This window comes from Lynx canadensis, chromosome C2, assembly GCF_007474595.2.
Source record: "Lynx canadensis isolate LIC74 chromosome C2, mLynCan4.pri.v2, whole genome shotgun sequence".
Taxonomy (NCBI): domain Eukaryota; kingdom Metazoa; phylum Chordata; class Mammalia; order Carnivora; family Felidae; genus Lynx; species Lynx canadensis.
In genome coordinates, this window is record NC_044311.2 from 89468861 (window position 1) to 89493234 (window position 24374).

Here is a 24374-nt window from a genome sequence, read left to right on the forward strand (position 1 = left end):
CTTCCAACATGTAATTTATAATCCAGTCCACAGCTTCTTACTTTTTGATTCTTATATCCTGGCTATAAATCATAACTGTGTTTTTAGATTTTCATATATTTTGCAACTTTGCTTGTTTTCTATAAACTGAAATTGGGTTGACATGAACAGACACTTTCACACTTCAAAAGTGAGCCAATTGGAAAAGCCATTGATCCAATGCTGTAAATTATAACACTGCCTAGACTAAGCAGAGTCACTAACCATGACACTAGAGGGACCTAAAGTTCCACAACAGGCTCAAAGGGCTGAGTCCTGAATAATCCTAATAACAGACCATCAAAATAGATAAAGCAAAACTGACAGAATGAAAGGAGAAATAAACAGCCATATAATAATAGTTGGAGACATGCATACCACCCTTTCAATAATGGATACAACAACTAGACAGAAGATAAGGAAATACAGGACTTAAGTAACACAATAAACCAAGTAAATCTAACAGACATATATTGAACATTCCATCCAACAACAGCATACACATTCTTTCATGCACATGGGACATTTTCTGAATAGACCAGATGTTAGACCACAAATTAGGTCTCAATAGATTTAAAAAGATAGATTATCATGCAAAGTCCCTTCTCCACTTATAACAGGATGAAGTTAGATATCAAAATAAAACTGAGAAGGTCACAAATTTGTGGAAATTAAACAACATACTCTTAACCAATGGATCAAAAAGAAATCACAAGAGAAATTAGAAAGTACTTTGAGCTCAATGAAAAAAACAGAACATGGCAAAACTTACAGGATACAGTAAAAGTAGTGCTAGGGAAAAATTTACAATGCTTACATTAAAAACCAAGAAAGATCACAAATCAACTGCCTAACTTTACAACTTAAGGAGCCAAAAAAGAAAAACAAAAAAAACCTGAACCTGAAGCTAGCTGAAGGTAAGAATAATGATTAAAGCAGAGATAGAGAACAGAAAAACATTAGAAAAAATCCATGAACCAAAAGTTGATTTTTCAAAAGATCAACAAAATCGACAAAACATTAGCTAGATGGACTAAGAAAAAAAGAGAAAAGACTGAATTACTAAAATCAGAAATGAAGTAGTGACCATTACTACTGATTCTACAGAAATAAATATAAAAGAGTACTTTGAACATATTGGATAACCTACACTAAATGGGACAAATTCCAGAAATCAAACCTACCAAGACTACCAATCATGAAGAAACTGAAATCTGAATAGACCTGTAATAAAGAGATTGAAGCTGCAGTCAAAAATCTCCTGACAGGGGCACCTGAGTGGCTCAGTTGGTTGAGCGGCCAACTTCAGCTCAGGTCATGATCTTGTGGTCTGTGAGTTCAAGCCCCGTGTCCAGCTCTGTGCTGACAACTTGGAACATGGTGCCTGCTTCGGATTCTGTGTCTCCCTCTCTCTCTGCCCCTCCCCTGCTTGCTCTCTGTCTGTCTCTCTCTCAAAAATAACAACATTAAAAATTATTTTTTTAATCTCCTAATAATGAAAAGTCCTGGACCTGAGGGCTTCCCTAGTGAATATTACCAAACACTTAAATAGGAATTAATATTAATCATTCTTAAGCTTTTCGAAAAAACTGAAGAGGAGTGAGCCCTTCATAACACATTTCATAAACCAGCATTATTCTCATATGATAGCCAAAGACACTATAAGAAAACCTACAGACCAATATCCCTTATGAATACTAATGTAAAAATCCTCAACAAAATACTTGCAAACTGATTTCATCACCATATTAAAAAAAGTATTATACACCATGATCAGTGGGATTTATTCCTGGGATGCAAGGTATGGCTCAACACATGAAAAATGATCAATATAATTTATCACATTAATAGAATGGAGGGGGAAAAAACACATGATCATCTCAACTGATGCTGAAAAGCATTTGACAAAACTCAACATCCTTTTATGATAAATACATTCAACAAAATAGAAATAGAAGGAAACTACTTCAACATAATAAAAAGCCATATATGAAAACCTCACAGTGAACATCATATTTAATGGTAAGACTGAAAGATTTTCCTCTAAGATCAGGAACATGACAAGAATGCCCATTTTCACCACTTCTATTCAACATAGTACTGGAAGTTCAAGCCAGAGCAATTGAGCAAGAAAAAAGAAATAAAACACATTCAATTGGAAAGGAAGAAGTAAAATAATCTTTGTCCACAGAGTATGTGATCTTATATGTAGAACACCCTAAAGTTTCTACCAAAAAACTGTTAGAACTAATAAATGAATTCAATAAAGTAACAGATACAAAGTCAACACACAAAATTGGTTGCACTTATATTACAACTAATAACAATCTGAAAAGGAAGTTAAGAACACAATTACATTTACAATAGTCTTCAAAAAAGAATAAAATATCCAGGAATTAACTTAATCAAGGAGGGTAAAAGACTTGTACAATAAAAACTTTAAAATTATGTTCAATGAAATTTAAAAAATGCAAACACATCCTATGTTCATGGATGAAATACCTAATATTGTTAAGATTCAGTATTACCCAAAGAGATTTACAGCTTAATTCCTATCATAATCCCAGTGACAGTTTAGCAGAAATAAAAAAAAACTCTTCCTAAAACTCATATAGAATCTCAAGAGACCCTGAATAACCAATACAATTTTGAAACAGAACAAAAAGCTGGAGGATTCACACTTCCTGATTTCAACTTGTTACCAAAACTGTAATAAAAACAGTATGGTACAGGGGTAATGGCAGATATACAGACCAATGAGTAGATAGTCCAGAAATAACCCCTTACATACATTGTCAAAAGACCATTCAATGAAAAACGCATAATTTTCTGAACAAAGGATGCCAGGAAAAGTGGATAGCTACATGTAAGAATGAAGTTGGACCCTTAGCTGATACTGTACACAAAAAATTAACTAAAACTAGATCAAAGACCTACAAATAAGACTTTAACTATAGAAATCTTAGAAAAAACATAAGGCAAATTTCATGATATTGGCTTTGCCATGGATACCTTGGATATGACACTAAAGACACAGGCAACAAAAGAAAAATGGATGAATTGAAAACTTCACGAAAATAAAGTTTGTACATCAAAAGACAATATCAAGAGAGTAAAAAGGCAACTGACAGAATAAGAGAAAATGGGCAAAGGACTTGAACAGATATTTGTCCAAAGAAGATACACAAATAACCCAATAATCACAAGAAAAGATGTTCAACATTACTAATCATTATGGGAATGCAAATCAAAATTACAATGAAGTACCTCCTCACCCTCATTAGGGTGGCTACTACCAAAACCAAAAAATAAACAACAAAATAAATGGAAAACAAGTGGTGGGGAGAATGTGGAGAAATTAGAAACCCTTATCACTGTTGGCGGGGATATAAAATGGTACAGCCATATAGAAAACAGTATAGCAGTTCCTCAAAAAGTTAAAAAATAGAATTACCATATGATCCAGCAATTCTGAATATATATCCCCCAAAATTGAAAGCAGGGTCCAGCAGAGATATTGGTACACACGTGTTCAGAGCAACAATATTTATGATAGCTAAAATATGGAAGCAACCCAAGTGTCCATCAACAGATAAATAAACAAAATGTGTTATATACGCCACAATGAAATATTATTTAGCCTTAAAAAGGAACGGAATTTTGATATATGTTTATAACATGGACAAACTTTTAAAGATAAGTGAAATAAGCCAGTTACAAAAGGATCAATACTGTATAATCTTATTTATATGAGGTGCTTAGTAAAAATCATAGAGACAGAAAGTACAATGGTGGTTTCCAGGGGCTTTTGGGGAGAGTAGAATGGGGTGTTGTTTAATGCATATAGAATTTCACTTTCACAAGATGAAAAAAGTTCTGGGGATGATGGTGGTGATGGTTGTACAATATTATAAATGCATTTAGTACCACTGAATTGTGCGCTTAAAGATGGTTAAGATGGTATATTTTATTATTTGTGTATTTTGCCACAATAAAAAAACATTTGAGAAAATAAAAACAAAAAACCCTGGAAGCGATTACCTCAAAAATTTAAAAGGGAGAAAAAAAGAAAAACTCAAAAAACACAGACAAACAAAAAGGAGGGGAGAAGCATAAAATTCCAACAGTAGAAAAATGGTACACCAGGCAGCCATTTTGTAATTGTAAATTACTGAGAAGCGATGTTGATGAGATATAAAACACTCACAGTAATATGCATCATATCCTATTGTTGTAATATATTTATACATATATACACAGTTGGGAAAAGTCTAGAAGGGAATGTACCAAACTGCTAACAGTGGTACTCTTTGGGATTATGGGTGATTTTTTATTTCTTATCTATATTTTCTAAAATAAGCATGTATTAAGAAAAATCCATGTAAGCTTCTAAAAAAATCAAGTCAGCTTAAGGAAAAAACCCTGTAATCTCAAGTAAATATGTTAAACACTTATAGAAGGATGAAGACGGGAGAGGTTTTCAAGTCTAATTCAATACAAAGCTAAATTTATTAAATACCCAGTTTCCCCAAATCAGTATGATTTTAGGTTTCTGAGTTTTTATTTTAATTGTAATTAAGATTTTCAAAATCTAGCCCTTCTTATTAAAAATGTAATTAGTTGGCTTATTTAATTTCTCCCCATGATTTAAAACATTAACCCCAAACTCAATGTCTTAAACACCAAAGACTAATTTCCATTAAAAATCGTGCAGCATGCTGATGTAAGAATACGGAGTCATTCTTCATTAACAGTAATTACCCCTCGACTGAAGAGCAAACTATGCATGGAAGTAAACAAAAATCCCAACTAATGAGCACCATTCTGAGATCAAGGGCCACAGTGCAATCAGAATTACACAAAGCTAACTAGACAAGGATTGACTTTTATGACTATCAAAACCAAAATCATTCAAAATGGCACACAAAACACCGAGCCGAGCCAATTCTTCTGAAACCTGTTGGTCCTCTCCCTCAGTCCCTTCCTCTGGGCCCTTGAGAGTCCTTGTCGCCTCTTCCCTCGGCTCAATTCAGGTAGCGGTTCTTCAGAAGTTCTTTCATGTGTTCAGGAGCCCGGCTCCTTTCGGCCCCGCCCCTCCGGCTGACACCGCCCCCTCTGCCAACCCTCGCCCCCAATACCCCGGGCCCCTCCCGCCCCGCGGCCGCCCTCCCCGCCCGGCCTGCGGCGTTCTGTGGACTTCTCCCACTTTCTCTGCCAGTGTGTGACGAGCAAGGCACCGGGAGGGGTCTATTGCGTAAGCTCAGGGTGCTGCGCTGGGGAGTACTGGAGACGACCCGCAAGCACTCACGAGATATGAGGCGCGACACTTCGGCGGGCTCCTTCCCGGAAAGCGGAAGCTCGGGGGGCGGGGCCAAGGGGATCCGGGAGTCCACGGCGGTAATTTCTTTTATCGTTTGGCTTTACTTCCCTCCGTCTGGGCTTTTCTGAGGCTGCGAGAGATGGTCAGGTCCGGATCTCGATCGGGCCAGGTGAGGGCTGCGGACCTGAGGCGTCCACTATGGGGGTATAGAGGGACTGAGGGGGCAAGGGCCAGGAGAAGTGCAAAACTCTGAAAAAAATAAAGCAAAGACAATGTGGCGGCGTTAAAATGCTGGGAGAGGGGAGTTGGGGGGACACCCAATGTTAACATCCTAGCACAGCCGCACTGTCCATAGATGTATGTTCTGTTTAATTGTAGTCTTCCAGAGCGTTGGCTTTGGTGTAGGGCGCCGGTTCGAGGCCAGCCTCCGTCCTGGGTAGGGTGACTTAACCTCTCCAACGCTCAGTATATTGTTTGCATCAAATACAGTTTCTTGGCTTTTCCACCAAGTGTGCTATTAGCTGGTCTTCCGTCACAATTACTGGTATTTTACAACTACTTGTAAAAACTAAAGTCCTCCCAGTTAGTGCCCCCACCGACAGCCTTACCCTTTCCAAAAGCACCCCCCTCGTTGTCGCTAAATGATTTATTTTCTGCTTTAAAATCTACACGAATCCTCTTTCAAGGTAAAATCTCAGTTCTTTGGCCTGTCAACACAGCTATTTTTGATTCCCCTAGTGCATTCCTTACCAGACCCGCCCCCCCTCCAAGTGTATCCAGCACTATTCACTGATATGTTCTTCAGTGTCCTGGATGCCCCATGCCCTCTCATGCTTCCATGTCTTTGCACTTCCTTTCTGTACTGCCTGGAATGCACCTCTGTTCCTGGTACCTCCACTTTCTATCTTTTCCCTCAGCTCAGGAGCCACTCAAGAGCCTTCCCTACCCCTCTCACTTCCCATTGTTTGGGTGCTCCTTGCTTCCCCCTTTTGTGCTTTGTGCTGACCATTATTAAACTGCTTTTCATACTAGGGATCTTCCTAATCTATATACCTCCCTTACTGCACAATTTATCTCGATATCCTCAAGGCCTGGGATAGCACATAGCATATAGTAGATTTCTAGGTAATGAATCAACTATTTCTCACACAGACTCACTACCTGGAGTGATCTTATCCTCTTTAATATATCCACGTCTCTCATTCTCTCACTTGATATCAACTCACCTATGATACTGTCTTCCCATTAATATAATCTTAATGCCTTAAAAAAAAATACCTGGCTCAGACTTTCTTCATGAGTACTTCCTGAGCATCCTCACCCTTATAGATCTTTCTCTTACATTGAATGAACTCAGAATATGTGCAGTCAGCAAGGGGGAAAACGTGGTTTTTTGTAATCATGGTCACCTTCAAGATTCACATTCCTATTCTGCCATTACTATGGTAGTGATATTAAGCAAAGTGCTTTCTACTCTGAGCCTCCTTTCCCTTAGCCATAAAGTAGTTGTAAATAGGTATAAAATCCTGCCTCAAAGAATTGGGGAGAATTACATGAGAGAACCTGGTAAAACATCTATCTCACTCTTGGCATAAATGTGCAACAAAATTTGGTCCCCTTAAAAACAGTTTACGACCATCTTAATGGTAAGAATAGCTAACACTGGGGTACCTGGGTGGCTCAGTCGTTAAGTGTCCGACTTTGGCTCAGGTCATGAACTCGTGGTCTGTGAGTTCAAGCCCCACATCGGCTCTGTGCTGACAGCTGAGTCTGGAGACTGCTTCGAATTCTGTGTGTGTCTCTCTCTCTGCCCCTCCCCTGCTCATGCTGTATCTCTCTCTGTCTCTCAAAAATAAATAAACATTAAAAAAAAAAGAAAAATGGGGCGCCTGGGTGGCTCAGTCGGTTGGGCCTCCGACTTCAGCTTAGGTCATGATCTCTCAGTCTGTGGGTTCAAGCCCCGCATCGGGCTCTGTGCTGACCGCTCAGAGCCTGGAGCCTGCTTCAGATTCTGTGTCTCCCTCTCTCTGTCCCTCCCGTGCTCACACCTCTGTCTCTCTCATTCTTTCTCTCAAAAGTAAATAAACATTTTAAAAAATTAAAAAAAAAAAGAATAGCTAACACTGAGGTAGCACTTGTGTGGTAGATGTTACTCTTAAGTGTTTTTCCACAGTGCTTCTAATTCATTTAATATTCATAATAGCCTTATGAAGTAGATACTATTATCATCTCCATTTTATAGATGAGGAAATTGAGGGATGAAGACCTCGAATAATTTTCCTACAGTTACAAAACTGGTTAGCAGTGGAGCAGGATTCAGACCCACATAGTTGGTCCCAGAGTCCCTTCTTTTAAACATTATACTATAATTAGATGTATGACTTTGAACAAGCCTCCTTTCTGTAATTTAGGTTCCTAGCTCACAGAAATGATAAATCATAGGGTGTGAATTAAATTATTCTACAAATGTAATCTTACTTTGCACCTGTTAGTAGGAGATACAACTTGTAAGAAATGCATATATTTTTCTCAAATAGCAAAGAAAAAAAGTTTAATGATAATACCCGGTAGAAGTAAATGTGAGATAAAGAAAAATTATGGTCTCATGCATTGTGGTTTGGGGCACTCCTTTTTGAGAGTGTTTTTGTAAATTGTATCAAGAGCTATTAAATGAATTATAGCCTTTCACCAAATAAATAAGCTTTTAATCCTGAGTATGAAAACGCTTTTTTTTGTACATGGAAATGTTTATTTCAGGCTTGTTTTTCAATTGTGAAAAATAGAAGCAAACCAAGGATGTGTTATATTACTTCCACTCAAGAAAATATTATACAACCATTAAAAAATTTTGTGAAGTTATGTTAATATGGAAAAATATTTAAAAATAAAATCATACGATTTACTTTTTTGCAACTAGCTAGTCATTATGACTAAGAAAATCCATATGGGAAAAGATTGGAAGACCCAGTAGCAAAATCTAGTGTCTAGATCTGGTTTCTAAATATCATTCGCTAAAAGGAACCATGACTTCTAGGAGGAATGGTCAACTCCACAGCTGGAACAGGAAAATTATAAGATGAGCCTGGATACATCAAAATAAAAAGCATCTGCAGAGTAAAGGAAACAACAGAGTGAAAAGGCAACTTATGGAATGGGAAAAAAGAGTTGTAAACCCTCTGCCTACTAAAGGGTTAACACCTAAAATATATAAGGAACTCCTACAACCTAATAGCAAAAAACCAAATAATCTGATTAAAAAATGAGCAAAGGGCCTGAATAGACATTTCTCCAAAGAAGATACATAAAAGGCACATGAAAAAGCACATGAAAAGGTGCTCAACGTTACTAGTCATTAGGGAAATGCAAATCAAAACCACGGTGAGATAGCATCTTACACCTCTTTAGATGGCTATTCTTATTGGTGAGAATGTGGAGAAATTGGAATACTTGTACACTTTTTGCAGAAATGAAAAATGGTGCAGCTGCTATGGAAAACAGTATGATGGTTCCTCAAAAAATTAAAAATAGAGCTCTTGTATGGTCCAGAAGTTCTACTCCAGATTTTTTTTCCAAAAGAATTGAAAACATGATCTCAAAGAAATATTTGCACTTCTCTGTTCATTGCAGCATTATTCACATTATTAGTCAAGATGTGGAAACAATCTAAATGTCTATTGATAGTTAAATGGGTAAAGAATATGCTATATACACACAATAGAATATTTTTCAGCCTTAAAAAAATCCTGCCATGTGCAACATGGATGAACCTTGAGGATATTATGCTAAGTGAAATAAGCCAGTCAAAAGGACAGACAGTGCATTATTCCACTTCCATAAGGGACCTAAGATAGTCACACTCAGAAGCAGAGAGCGGAATGGTAGATGCCAGGGGCTGGTCTGGAGGGAGGGGGAATTGGGGAGTTGCTATCCACTGGGTATAAAGTTTCAGTTATACAAGATAAATAAGTTCTAGAGATCTGCTGTACAATATCATACAAGTAATCACCTGTATAGTATTGTGCACTTAAAAATTTAAGAAAGTAGGTTTCGTGTTATGTATTCTTACTACAGTGAAACAACAACAAAAGAAGAGCCCAGAGCACCTTGTTGCAGAAAGTAAGGAATTGCTCAAAAAATAATGGGGCCATGTTAAAATGATACAGGAGCTAGTTTGAAGAGACTACCACTGATAGAATCTGGGTCAATTGGAGCATCAGAGTATTCTAAATAATGATGATGATGGATCATAACCCATGGCATAACAGGAATCACTGATCCATACTAACAAACAACAAAGGAAAAGTGCTTACCTACAGTTGAATGCCAACTAATAACTATAGAAGGAAGATGGAAGTTACACAAATCACCATTTCACAAACAGTTGGGATTAAGGCAATCATTCAAGGGATGCTACAACTACTGGGTGAATCTGATGAATAGAAGTCTGCATAATCTCAAGTATCTCCCCATTAATTACTTAATACAATGTTAAAAATACCTTAATACTAACAGTGAAAAACCTGGCAGATGCCATCTTAAATGATCAAAGTTTACATTACCAGTAATGGGACAAACTGGTACCACATGCCTACTTACATTAAGAAGGACAAAATTTCCCTTTTGTGGTATTCCTGCCAAAAATGCACAACCTGAATCTAATCATGGGGGAACATCAGACAAGTCTAAATGTCAAGAGGGACATTCTACAATGTAAGTGGCTTGTACTCTTTAAATATGTGAAGGTTATGGAAGACAATGAGCGGTAATCCAAGGAACTGTTCCAGATTAAAGGAGACTAATGAGGTATGACAATTAAATGCAACATATGATCCTGCATTGGGTATGGACCAGAATATTTTTTTTAATAAAGGACATTATTGGAATAATTGGCAAAATGTGAATAAAATCTGTAGTTTATAATACAGTGTCAATATTAATTTCCTGATTTTGATAATTATATCATAGTTATATAAGTGACCTCGTTCTTAGAAAATATTTAGGCATAAATATTTAATATAAAAGGGTATCATATCTGTAACTTAGCCTGAAATAGTTCAGGAAAACCACTAATACTTAGTATTTCTCTATGTTTTTATTGTATATATTTTGTTTTGCATATATTTTGAGAGAACATGGCAGATGTAGTAAAATGTCAACAGTTGGGGAATCTGGGTAAAGTGTATATAGAAATTCTTTGTACTGTTATTTCAGAATGAAAATTACAAAAGAGAGTTTTGATGAAAATGTGCCAATATGATAGTTACTTTTTTAGGGTGCTTTTATCCTGGGTAATTTTCATTACCTGACTTTCTGTTATATAAGCTCATGCATGTTTTTTGGAGAAAGATCACGTGTAATCTTACAATTATGCCATACATTTACCTCTCTATACTTTTTGTTTTTAATTTTGAAAGATAATAATTGCAGTAGCTGTTTTTGGACTTGGTCCAGTGTATTGGAATACCATGGTTTGGAATTTTATTACGGTTTTGGCCAGGACACCAACATACGTATATATAAAAGGGAAGGACCCTGAAGGTGTCATGCAGGGACCAGTGGAGCAGTACTATGTAGGATCTTATTTCCTATAAGGTTGGTTCTCTTTACTGGCTTCATGACTCTATCATATCCCAAGTTATCTCAAGAAGAAATATAACTCCATTAACCCAATTTTTAAAATGTATTCTCAGTAGCATATAACTCCAGATTAGTTTAATAGTTACTGCTCAAAGCTATCTTGGGATGAAATATGTCAACATGTAAAGAAAAACCATTAATGTAACTGCCAACAGTGACTACTTGTGAAGGGTGAAATGAGGGGGTGAGTAGGGAATTTAACTCATGTCTTTAAAAAAATTTTTTTTAACATTTATTCAATTTTGAGAAATAGAGCGTGAGTGGGGGAGGAGCAGAGAGAGGGGGAGAGACAGAATCTGAAGCAGCCTCCAGGCTCTGAGCTGTCAGTACAGAGCCCAATGCAGGGCTTGAATCCACTGACCATGAGATTATGACCTGAGCTGAAGTTGGACGCTCAACCGACTGAGCCACCCAGGCACCCCATTATGTCTTTTAAAAATTGTATTTTAATTAAAAATTTTTTGAATGTTTATTTTTGAGAGAGCGTGCGTGCAAGCTGGGGAAGGGCAGAGAGAGGGAGACACAAAATTCGAAGCAGTCTCCGGGCTCTGAGCTGTCAGCACAGAGCCCAACTTGTGGCTCAGATTCACGACTGTGAAATCATGACCTGAACTGAAGTCAGATGCTGAGCCACCTAGGCACCCCTAAAAATTACATTTTATTTTATTTTATTTTTTTTTTTAATTTTTTTTTCAATGTTTATTTATTTTTGGGACAGAGAGAGACAGAGCATGAACGGGGGAGGGGCAGAGTGAGAGGGAGACAGAATCGGAAGCAGGCTCCAGGCTCCGAGCCATCAGCCCGGAGCCTGACGCGGGGCTCGAACTCACGGACCGCGAGATCGTGACCTGGCTGAAGTCGGACGCTTAACCGACTGCGCCACCCAGGCGCCCCTAAAAATTACATTTTAAATAGAGATTATATTTATTGATATAAGTTATTAAGATATAAAGAGGCATACCTTGGAAAATCTCCCTTGCTCTGTCCTCTAGATTCTCAGTTTCCCTCCCCAGAGGCAAACACAACGAACTGTTTGTTGCCTAACTTTCAAGATAACATGGATGCATGTTAAAGCAAGTGCATTTTTTTTCTTCTACACAAAAATTAGCCCACTTATTTTACTTTTAAAATAAAATTGTTTTTTCAAAAACAATATTGTTATATGAGTTTGAAAAGAAAAAGTGAGGGAATGAGCTGTAGGTAAAGAAGAATGGTAGAGTTTCCATGGGCTGGTCTTGTCAGGCATTCTAAATAATGTGGATAACTATTTTTTTTTTTCAAATTTTATTTATTTTTGGGACAGAGAGAGACAGAGCATGAACGGGGGAGGGGCAGAGAGAGAGGGAGACACAGAATCGGAAACAGGCTCCAGGCTCTGAGCCATCAGCCCAGAGCCCGACGCGGGGCTCGAACTCACGGACCGCGAGATCGTGACCTGGCTGAAGTAGGACGCTTAACCGACTGCGCCACCCAGGCGCCCCGGATAACTATTGTTGGAAGTCCTAGCCTCAGCAGTCAAACAACAAAATGAAATAAAAGGCATCCACATTGGCAAAGAAGAAGTTAAACTTTCACTTTTCACAGATGGCATGATACTCTACATGGAAAACCTGAAAGACCACCAAAAAGCTGCTCCAACTGATACATGAATTCAGCAAAGTCGCAGGATACAAAATCAATGTACAGAAATTGGTTGCACTTCTGTACACCAATAATGAAGCAACAGAAAGAGAATCAAGAAATGGATCCCATTTACAATTGCCCCAAGAACCATAAAATACCTAGGAATAAGCCTAATCAAATATGTAAAAGATATGTATGCTGAAAACTATAGAAAACTTATGAAGGAAATTGAAGACACAAAGAAATGGAAAAACATTCCATGCTCATGGGTTGGAAGAATAATTATTGTTAAAATGTCAATACTACCCAAAGCAATCTACACATTCAATGCAATCCCAATCAAAATTGTGCCAGCATTTTTCTCAAAGCTAGAACAAACAATCCTAAAATTTGTATGGAACCACAAAAGACCCCGAATAGCCAAAATAATGTTGAGAAAGAAAACCAAAGTGGAAGGCATCACAATCCCAGACTTTAGCCTCTACTACAAAGCTGTAATCATCAAGACTGTATGGTATTGGCACCATACACCAATGGACACATACACCAATGGAATAGAATAGAGAACCCAGGGTTGGACCCACAAATGTATGGCCAACTAATTTTTGACAAAGCAGGAAAGAGTATTCAATGGAAAAAAGTCTTTTTAGCAAATGGTGCTGGGAGAACTGGACAGCAACATACAGAAGAATGAAACTAGGCCACTTTCTTATACCATACACAAAAATGAACTCAAAATGCATGAAAAACCTAGGTCCCTTGTTGGGACCTCATCAAGATAAAAAGCTTCTGCACTGCAGAGGAAACAACAAAACTAAAAGGTAACCAACAGAATGAGAAAAGATATTTGCAAATGACAAATTAGATAAAGGGTTAGTATCCAAAATCTATATGGAACTTACCAAACTCAACACCCAAAAAACAAATAACCCAATGAAGAAATGGGCAGAAGACATGAATAGACACTTTTCTGAAGAAGACATCCAGATGACCAATAGACACATGAAAAGATGCTCAGTGTCACTCATCATCAGGGAAATACAAATCAAAACCACACAGATACCAGCTCACACTGGTCAGAGTGGCTAAAATGAACAACTCAGGAGACTACAGATGCTGGCAGGAATGTGGAGAAATGGAAACCCTCTTGCACTGTTGGTGGGAATGCAAACTGGTGCAGCCGCTCTGGAAAACAGTGTGGAGGCTCTTCAAAAAATTAAAAAATAGAACTACCCTACAACCCAGCAATAGCACTACTAGGAATTTATCCAAAGATACAGGAATGCTGATGCATAGGGACACATGTCCCCCAATGTTTATAGCAGTGCTTTTCAATAATAGCCAAATTATGGAAAGAGCCTAAATGTCCATCAACTGATGAATGGATAAAGAAGATGTGGTTTATGTATACAATGGGATACTACCTGGCAATGAGAAAGAATGAAATCCTGCCATTTGTAGCAACGTGGATGGAACTGGAGGGTATTATGCTAAGTGAAATAAGTCAGTCAGAGACAGATATAATATGTTTTCACTCATATGTGGAAATTGAGAAACTTAACAGAAGACCATGGGGAAAAGGAAGGGGAAAACTAGTTATAAACAGAGAGGGAGGGAGGTAAACATAAGAGACACTTAAATACAGAAAACAAACTGAAGGTTGATGGGGGGGTGGTGGAGGAGAGGGGAAAATGGGTGATGGGCATTGAGGAGGGCACTTGTTGGGATGAGCACTGGGTATTGTCTACAAGCAATGAATCACAGTAATCTACCCCCAAAACCAAGAGCACACTGTATACTCTGTATGGTAGCCAACTTGACAATAAATTTAATAAATAAATAAATAAATAAATAAATAATAAATAAATAAATGTAGATAAGTAGAATCAGAGTTATGAACTCTGCGCTCTATCTTTAACTTACATGTTTTGAAGACTGGGGAATATAGAACATGTTCAGAGATTGAGTTTAGTCCAAATTTACTGTAGTAGATACTTCTGGTTAAAATAATATCTCAACCTTATTTTCAGCTTAAACTTAAGGAACAAATATGTCTTGTTTGCTTGACATTTTACTTAGAACAAATAATTTATTGATTTCAATTGTAATTGTGGATTTGTATGATATATCACCTTTAAAAAAATTGATAACATGATATATACATCAAATGGAATATTATTCAGCCTTAAAAAGGACGGGAATTTTGACACTTACTACAAGACATTAGATTAAGTGAAATAAGCCAGTCACAAAAGGACAAACACTGTATGATTCCACTTATATGAGCTTCCTAGAGTAGTCAAATTCATAGAGACTCTAAGTAGAAGCGTGGTTGCCAGGGGCTGAGGGAAGGAGTGGATGGGAAGTTAATGTGTAATGGATACAGAATTTCATTTTGGCAAGATGAGAACGTTCTGGAGATGGATGTTAGGTACAGCAGTGTGAATATATTTAATGTCACTGAATTTATTTAATGCCACAGAACTGTTTAATAAAAAGTGGCCACACTGGCAAATTTCATGTTATATTTTTATCACAAAAAGAAAGGAAGCAACATTTCAGGTTTTGTCAAGACAACCTACTGAGAATATAATAGAAAAATATGTGTATATTTACTATAATTTAATGCATTATACCATAGGTGATATCTTCAGTGAAACACACTGGGCCTGCTAAATTAACAAATGGAAAGAAAGGGTAAGTACTTAAAGAAGTTCACCACTTGAGAAAATGTCAAGAGAGTTTTTCTTGAGTCTTTGGGCTGGACTAAATTTTGCCTGTCCCAGAAGACTAGATAGGTATCTACCTTCACAGACTCTGGGGAGGAACCTTCCATATCTACCCATGTTGATCATCTTAGTGTTTAATAATCTTTATAATCATTATAAAATCTTATATAAATCCCATCTTATGGACAAGCTTCCTTATTCAATCTTTACTGGGAAGAAAATGACTACTTATATTTTAGAAACAAATTTTGTAGTATGTGAAAATATTAATGAACTTGTTTTCTAGGACACATTTAAGAAAGATATCACGTTTTAATGCAGATTCTGGCTATCCTATCCATTCTGACTCAGAAAGTCAGGTAAGATTAAACTGAATAGATAAAATATATACTATCTTTTTTAAAATGTTTATTTATTTTTGAGGGAGGAAGAGAAAGAGCAAGAGTGGGAGAGGGACAGAGAGAGAGGGAAAGAGAGAATCTCAAGGAGACTCCGTGCTATCAGTGTAGAGCCTGATGTGGGGCTCCATCTCACCAACTATGAGTTCGTGACCTGAGCCAAAATCAAGAGTCAGAGGATTGACTGACTGAGCCACCCAGATGCCCCTACAATATGCAGTATCTTAATGAGTCTTCAGGTAAAAGCTAAAAAGTAGGAATAAAGGTGCAAAGGTTAAGTATTAATTGCCTTAAGGACATATGAAGGCTTTTTGCTTTAAAACATGTTTTCTACCAATAATAAATTGCTTCTAAAAATTTTTTTAAAACTATATAATTTGTTGTTGTTTTCTGTGCTAAAATTTTATATATGAATTTCTAAATGAGTTTCTCCTTACAGACTGAAACTGTGCAAGGGCTTGATGGTTGTGCTTCTTTGCTGCGGGACATTTTAAGAAATGAAGATTCAGGTTTTTTAATTTTTTAAATGTCCTTTGCTAACCACCTTTTCTAAATTAATAATTCTCTTAATACAAATGAAGTTTTGTTTTAATTATTAATAGGTTCAGAAATAGCATATTCAGAAAATAGATATAATCCCAGATCTTTAGAAGGCAAAAGATTTGGATCCAAAAGAAAGGACATGAAAAACATGTTCCTTCAGGAGTCCGGAAAGAAATTTGTAAGTATTTTCTCTGTTTTGTTTTTTGTTTTGTTTTTTGATGTTTATTTATTTATTTGAGACAGAGAACGTGCACATGAGCGCGCATAAGTCGGGGAGGGGCAGAAGGAGAGAATCCCAAGCAGGCTCCACACTTTCAGTGCAGAGCCCAACTCAGGACTTGATCCCACAAACTATGAGATTATGACCCAAGCCCAAATCAAGAATCAGGTACTTAACTGACTGAGCCACCCAGGCACCCCTTTTTTTGTTTAAATATAAGCTTTGGGGTACCTGGCTGGCTCAGTCAGTGGAATATGAGACTCTTGATCGTGGGGTTGAGTGTTTGACCCCCATGTTGGATACAGAGATTACTTAAAGAATAAATAAAATCTTTAATATATATATAAAATCTTTAATTATGAGGGTTTTGATAAACTATTGGGATTATGCAGTTGGTCTTTCATTTTAATAATATGTGGTTATTAAGGTGTATGTGTGTGCTTATGCTTCTCTTTCTCTATTCAGCTTCTAATTACTGGGTAGTTGCTTTGTTTACTATCACTTTCCCAAGAAGAAAAGTAGAAAAAGTGACTGGGTTTTGTAGAAGAAAAGGTTCAAACTCAGAATGACATTTGGGAGGTATATAGAGTTATCTTTGTTCTCCTTACCACTTCTTTCTATAGATAACCACAAATTGGTTTTGTTTCATGTGCATACTTACAGATACTAATTGATTTAAAATCATTTTATGTGTATATATCCTAAGTAGGTTTAGCAACTCAACTTGTTGAGCTGCACAGTTAGAATACATGGTACCTAAGAAGGTAAAATTCCAAGTTGGGTAGGTAAGTAAGGAAAGACAGCCTTCCACTGCTTGATGGTGAATGTAGCCAAGAATATTTTACATCCTCCCTGTTAACTTTGCTGACTTTATAAAGTGTAATAATTCAGCAAACAGTTTAGAACAAACAAGTTTTGATTATGTTGCCCCCTGGAGGCCTGTAGAACAAGATAGCCCAAAATGGAGATGAAAATATCCACAATGGGAATTCAGATAGACAAGAATGAGACTAGCTAGTTCTGTGGTTCAGGCAGGCCAAAAATATCAGCGCAGCAGTGCATGATTAGAATCAGCTTAGGCAAGAGGTAAAGTCTAGAAAGTTATCCACAGCAACAGCCCTGACTATTAAGAGATCTGGATCCAGGCAAACAGGCTGAGAAAATGAGAGTAGAGCATTTATAGGAGTAGAGGTTGATGTTCAGAATGTCATGAGTTGGAGAATAAGGCAGAGAACTGAACAACTTACTAATCCATCTTGGAGGGTAGTCATTTTTAGCTTCATATTATCTTGACTTGCACTGTTCAAGAAGGTATTTAGGTGCATGTGGCCATTGAGCACTTGAAGTATGGCTAGTACAACCAAGGAGCCGAATTGCAAATGTTATTTACTTTAATTAACTTAAATTTGAAAACAGATACTTGACCCAGTTATTAGAAAACTTTTAAGCATGTTTGGAATAACTTGGATATATGAATCTACTTTTTCAACTATCAATTTTATTAAATCTAAATTCAGATCAGATATTTCTGATGAAAATTTTGCATCCAAGTTGAGATGTGCTTTGTGTAAAGTACACACTAGGTTTAAAAGATTTAATACAAAAATATCTAAAAATTTTACATTAATTACATGTTGAAATGTTAATGTTTCGGATATATTGATTTAAATAAAATGTTGAAATTTTACCTATTTTTACTTTTTTAATATAGCTACTGGAAAATTTTTAATTGCATACATGGTTTACATTATATTTCTATTGGGCAACACTGATCTAAACTAGGGACAAGCATAGTATAGCCTGGTTTATTTATAAGTAATGTTTTGTTATTTATTTTGTAAATAAAGGTTTATTGGAGTGCAGCCATGCTAGTTCATTTATGTATTTTCTTTTTTTTTTTTTCAACGTTTATTTATTTTTGCGACAGAGAGAGACAGAGCATGAACGGGGGAGGGGCAGAGAGAGAGGGAGACACAGAATCAGAAACAGGCTCCAGGCTCTGAGCCATCAGCCCAGAGCCCGACGCGGGGCTCGAACTCACGGACCGCGAGATCGTGACCTGGCTGAAGTCGGACGCTTAACCGACTGCGCCACCCAGGCGCCCCTCATTTATGTATTTGCTATGACTACTTTTGTGCTGCAACAATAGAGTTGAGTGTTGTGACAGAGACCATCTGGTCTGCTAAGCCTGAAATATTTATTCTCTAGCCTTTTAAGGAAAAGTGTGCTAACCCCCGGTCCAAATTCTTAAAGCCAAGGTCTATTTACTGGGGCCCAATGGACAAATAAAGGAATGGTAGCACCAATTGCTCATTCCTCTAATCTCCTCTTTTTTTTCTCAAGGCAGGCTATTTCTTGTCCAGGGCATTCCTCTTTAGGGAACTCTCATTTGGAATGTATGTGGCTGACAATGGTGCCATGGTAGCAACTTTCTGGATCCCAGCTTAACTGCTTACTAGTCAGAGTTGCAACAGAAAAGAGATGGCAACACTCTAAGATAATTCAAGGAGGGTTTATTTACAGAGGAACTCATTACAAAGGAGTGAGTGGGGTATAGGGAAACCACAAGGGATTATGCTAGCCCAGTGCCAGCAGCAGCAGCAGAGGCCTTAAGAGATGAGGTTAGGGAGAACTGTTATTTAAAGTAGACTGCCATGAGAAGAGCGATGAGCTTCATTTAAGGAACAAAGCTGACACAAGTTTCTTCAAAGAGGGGTTTGGGAATAAATACTCTGACTTCATGCTTCTTCTTTCTTTGGTACTTGCAAGACTCCCAGTGGGTCAGACCCAATTGGACCCGTTTTGATGTATATCAGGTCTGGGACTTGATTTTTATTCTTACAGGCTAATAAGTTAGCCTTACTGTGTCATGGATGCTGGCAGGAGACACAAGATTCCTGGGTCAGAAACAAAGGACTTTATTACTCACACAGTAAATAAAGTAAGCAACATGTATGTTAGCATATTTCCCCCTCACTCCCAGTTCCTGTGGGGGTAATGTGATGGACCCAGATGGATGCTGCTCATCCTGTAGGTTTCTTTCAGCTGAGGAACACTGAGCTTGGGAAATCCATTGTGTTGTTAGTGAGCACTTGTCTCAGGGAAACATTACCTTATCCTTTGAGGTTATTCACTACAAACACAACCCTGAGAAATGGCCCAGATAAAGAGCTTAGGTCAAGGCCTTACTTTCTTAGTATACTGAGCAAGACACAAAGGAGCACAAGAGGCCCATGAGGACTGTCTCTTAACAGTGTAATCCATATGGATTAGCATCCCAGGAAGAGCAGTGTGGAGACAAGTAGAGGATGGATTTGGAGGAGCACATGAGAGAAACCTGGCTTTCTAGATCCTCAGACTCTAGAATTTTAAGGAATTTATTACAGCATGTTAACTAGTATCTTATGTATTATTTCAGTTTTAAGATACATTATCTTACTATTTTATGTTGACCGTCTCCTGGGGTGTGATCTTATGTATTTTCTGTCTGGAACCTGCCTGATCATTGAGTGTCTGTGGGGTCAAGCTCACCCACCTTATGCAGACTGGGAGTAAGGAGGCAGAAAGGCAGTTCCAGAAATGCATGGAGCTTCTTGAGAGTGCTCCTGACATTTAAAGAAAAAACTTTTTTTTTTTTTTTTCAACGTTTATTTATTTTTGGGACAGAGAGAGAGCATGAATGGGGGAGGGGCAGAGAGAGAGGGAGACACAGAATCGGAAACCAGGCTCCAGGCTCTGAGCCATCAGCCCAGAGCCCGACGCGGGGCTCGAACTCACGGACCGCGAGATCGTGACCTGGCTGAAGTCGGACGCCTAACCGACTGCGCCACCCAGGCGCCCCGAGAAAAAACATTTTTTTAATAAGCAACTTTTTACATTTGATAGCTGTTGAATGCTATGGGCACATGGCTATGCTTTCAGTAACATACATCTATTGCTGCCCTCACTTTGGGGAAATAAACTGCTACAGGGAGAGCATTGATTGCCCCCTTCAAGGCTAGGTGTTCTTTTACATATTTCAAATTATAATAGGCATCCAGCAGCTCTTACCTGTAGTGGTTATTTGTTCTATATGAGTGGCAGAAAGTATCTTACCACTGGACAATACTTGTACATCCAAGCAGTAGTGCTTGTATAGAAGCTAGGATTCAAGGACTAAAGAAGTTTTGTGGATTGAATAATGAGTACATTCCTTTCATGAGTTCTAGTTATCAACTGACACCAATTAGACATATCATCATCCTAATGTGTTAGGTAACATTTTCATGTAGGGTGGTTTGGTGTAATGAACAAGAGCAAGAAAATATATCTTATTTGTGTTTGTGTATTAACAGGCTCATTTTGTTGGTGGTGGTTTGGCTGTTTTTTTTTTTTAATTTTAAAATTAGTAGTAATTTAATTGCAGTCTTTTATTTATTTAAAAAAAATTTAAGTTTATTTTTTTTGGGGGGGTGGGTCACGGGAGGGGCAGAGAGAGAGGGAAAGAGAGAGTATCCCAAGCCGGATCCACATTGTCAGCAAGGAACCCGAAGGGGGCTTAAACTCACAAACCATGATATCATGACTTGAGCTGAAATCAAAAGTTGACCACTTAACCAACAGAGCCACCCAGGTGCCCCTAAATGCAATCTTTTATATGAATTTATGGTTTTTACCTTGTCTTGAATAATTTGCTTTAAGATTTGCCTCTTAAATACAAATCTGTAGCATTATCAGTAGAGTTTTGTATAGGCTAAGTTAATAAAGGAATAAATTGAGTCATTTTAATTCTAAGGCTTTGATTTTTTTTTTTTTTAATTTTTTTTTTTCAACGTTTATTTATTTTTGGGACAGAGAGAGACAGAGCATGAACGGGGGAGGGGCAGAGAGAGAGGGAGACACAGAATCGGAAGCAGGCTCCAGGCTCTGAGCCATCAGCCCAGAGCCTGACGCGGGGCTCGAACTCACGGAGCACGAGATCGTGACCTGGCTGAAGTCGGACGCTTAACCGACTGCGCCACCCAGGCGCCCCAAGGCTTTGATTTTTTAAGAGATATGTTTGAAGTTTATTAATTTATGTTGGATGATGACATCTTCTAGCAGATGCAGAGGCATAAGAGTGTAGCTCAGCTTTATCAGAGATTGTGAAAACTACTCCTTGAAAAGAAGGTGAATGAGAGCCAATGCTTGGGACCCCTAACTGTAAAATCTAGAATTCATCAAACCAGGCAATTCTGTCTTATGGGACCAAAGAAAATTCAAGTGCAGAAGAGAGACCAGGAATCATGAGGAAAGGAAGACCAGTGTGCAGGATGGCCATGGGCTGCCTGTGATCTCATCCTCCACCATTTTAGGTTTCAAAGCTAAAAATATTTTAGAGATACTTTTCCACTTGATTTATTATAAAATTGTATTTCCAATAAGAAATAATTTTTTTGCAGAAATGTTCATTAACCAGTTTGTTGCTCATCTATTCAGATAATGAAGAATAACTTCTTTTTCGTTTTAATCACCTCAGAGGGCACATGTTTAGAGGTATAGTGTTGATATCGGATGGGAATATTTGTGAATATGAAATATCTACTTGTCTGAGTTAAGACTTTGTAGCAATTTGGTAATAGATCTAACATTAAGTTCTTACTGTGTGCTAGAAGTAGGTGATACTTTTATTATTATCATTTTTATGATGAGGAAGAAGAGGCCAAGAGAGGTTAAGTAATTTGCCAAAAGTTACTCAGCTAGTAACTGTTAGAACTTGTACTCAAGTCTGGGAAATATGTTCACAGGAATAGATCATCTCAAAAGGAAGCATACCCCAAGTGTAAATAGAAGCATCTACTATCTCATCCATTTTCATAGTCAAATAATAATTTAGTAGTTTTTTTCTTTAGATTTTTTTTCAATCTTCATTGGTTATATTAGTTAATCTGCCTTTAACTTTTTGCTTTTACATGTAACTTATATGCTTTGGCAATGTTTTTATTTTTAGTAAGCTATATATATTTGGAGAATTCTATACCATTTTTTAAAACTTCACTTTTTAAACAATGAGTAACTTGCATAAATCAGTTGCACAAATTGACAAATTTTTGCATATGTATACACTCATGTAGCTTCCACCCAGATGAAGATACAAAACATTTTTAGCACCCTACCATGCTTCTGCCCCATCATCATCCTCACCACCTACCCTCATCCTTAAGTAACTAGTTTTCTGACTTCTATCTGCACTGGAGAATTTTACCTATTCTGCATTGGAGAATTTTACCTATATTTGAACTTCATATAAATATACTTATATACTATGTAGTCTGTGTCTGACATCTTTCATACATTATATCTGTCAGATTGATAGAGGCAGTTGAAAAATGAGTAATTTGTTCTTTTCCATTGCTGCATAGTGTTCCATTGTACGAGTATACCACAGTTTATCCATTTCTACTATTCATGGCTATTTGGATGTTAACATTTTTGGCTACTGCAAATAAAGCTGTTGTGAATATCCTTGTACAGATCTTTTGGTAACCATGAACACTCACACCTGGGAATACATTTGCTGTATCTAGAATATATATTTAGCTACTACCAAAAGCTAGATATTTTCTGAATTTATTTTGCACCCTGATGACCAATGATCTACCAAGAACACTCTCATTTCTATTAATAATCTTATAGAAAAAGTTTGTGAAGGGGATCTCATTAGGGAAATAGATCTTGATACTTTTCTCTCTAGATCTCTAGAGTAGTGCTATGTAGAAAACATTGCTTTTCATGTATTAGTTTATTAATTCCAGGTTTCTCCCTTGTACTACTTTGTAGGTAGACTAATAATGAGACTCTATGGGGGCAAATAATGAAGCACAAGATACAGCCCTGCCTAAAGAAGCTTACAGTTTAGTCAGATAGACAAGAGAATGAAAGATAAGCAATATAGTGTAATGTGCAGGTGACATATAACTCATATAGACACTATGTGCTCTGGGATGGTGAAGAGCGGTCATTGGAGTAGAATGATTGGAAAAGGCTTCATGGAAGAGGGAAGCCTTCAGATGAGCCTTGGTGCGTGGGTAGAATTGAGTTGGAAGAATGGTTCATCACAAGTAATGTTATAGGAAGGTGAGAGAAGCTTTTTGGGTGTCTAAATTGACTTGACTGGAATGAAAATTTGAGTTGGAAAAAGTTGGTGGGAAAAGTTGGTTGTGGTCAGGCTTTGGAAACTTTAAATGCCAGGTTAAGATTTTCTTTGAGGGCCCATTGTCTAGATTAAGTACACTTTTATTCTTGGTCTTGGAGCTCTGATTTTTTGAAAAAATGATCCAAGCATTCAAATTTTTACAGACTATTCTGTCTCTCCTATTCCGTTTTCCCCTGAGAGCATGAACTGGACAAGGAGCAAGGTGAAAGAGTTTTACTGGATTTTTAAAATAACACCCTTAAAGAGGGGTCTTATAATTGAAGGAGAGATTTCACAAATACCATTTAATAGAGACTTTAAAGATGTAGTGTAGATAATTTTTGACTGGAGAACTTACACAATTCATTAACTACTTTTAAAAGAGAATTTGAGGGGCGCTTGGGTGGCGCAGTCGGTTAAGCGTCCGACTTCAGCCAGGTCAGGATCTCGCGGTCCGTGAGTTCGAGCCCCGCGTCAGGCTCTGGGCTGATGGCTCAGAGCCTGGAGCCTGTTTCCGATTCTGTGTCTCCCTCTCTCTCTGCCCCTCCCCCGTTCATGCTCTGTCTCTCTCTGTCCCAAAAATAAATAAACGTTGAAAAAAAATTAAAAAAAAAATTAAAAAAAATAAAAGAGAATTTGAGGTGATTTTCTTTAGGGGGTGATAGTGGTAAAGCCCTTCTGTAAAGTATATAGTGAATTGAGCTATTTCTGAGAGTCTTTTTCTTCCCTTGTA

General features: G+C 37.5%; 2 protein-coding genes across 2 annotated transcripts in view; both read left to right on the forward strand.

The window, feature by feature from the left end:
- Positions 1 to 5404: 5404 nt before the first annotated feature.
- On the forward strand, positions 5405 to 16440 carry LOC115522877 (coiled-coil domain-containing protein 14-like). The gene is made up of 4 exons (XM_032594744.1): positions 5405 to 5507; positions 15240 to 15295; positions 15614 to 15686; positions 16165 to 16440. The coding sequence occupies exons 1-4, from the start codon at positions 5478 to 5480 to the stop codon at positions 16249 to 16251; spliced, it is 246 nt and encodes an 81-aa protein (XP_032450635.1). The 5' UTR covers positions 5405 to 5477; the 3' UTR covers positions 16252 to 16440.
- The window catches only part of LOC115523739 (coiled-coil domain-containing protein 14-like), a 43320-nt gene continuing 35313 nt past the window's right edge, over positions 16368 to 24374 (forward strand). The window contains exon 1 of the mRNA XM_030329982.1: positions 16368 to 16446. The gene's annotated coding sequence lies outside the window, so the exon portion shown is untranslated. The remainder of the gene's footprint in view (positions 16447 to 24374) is intronic.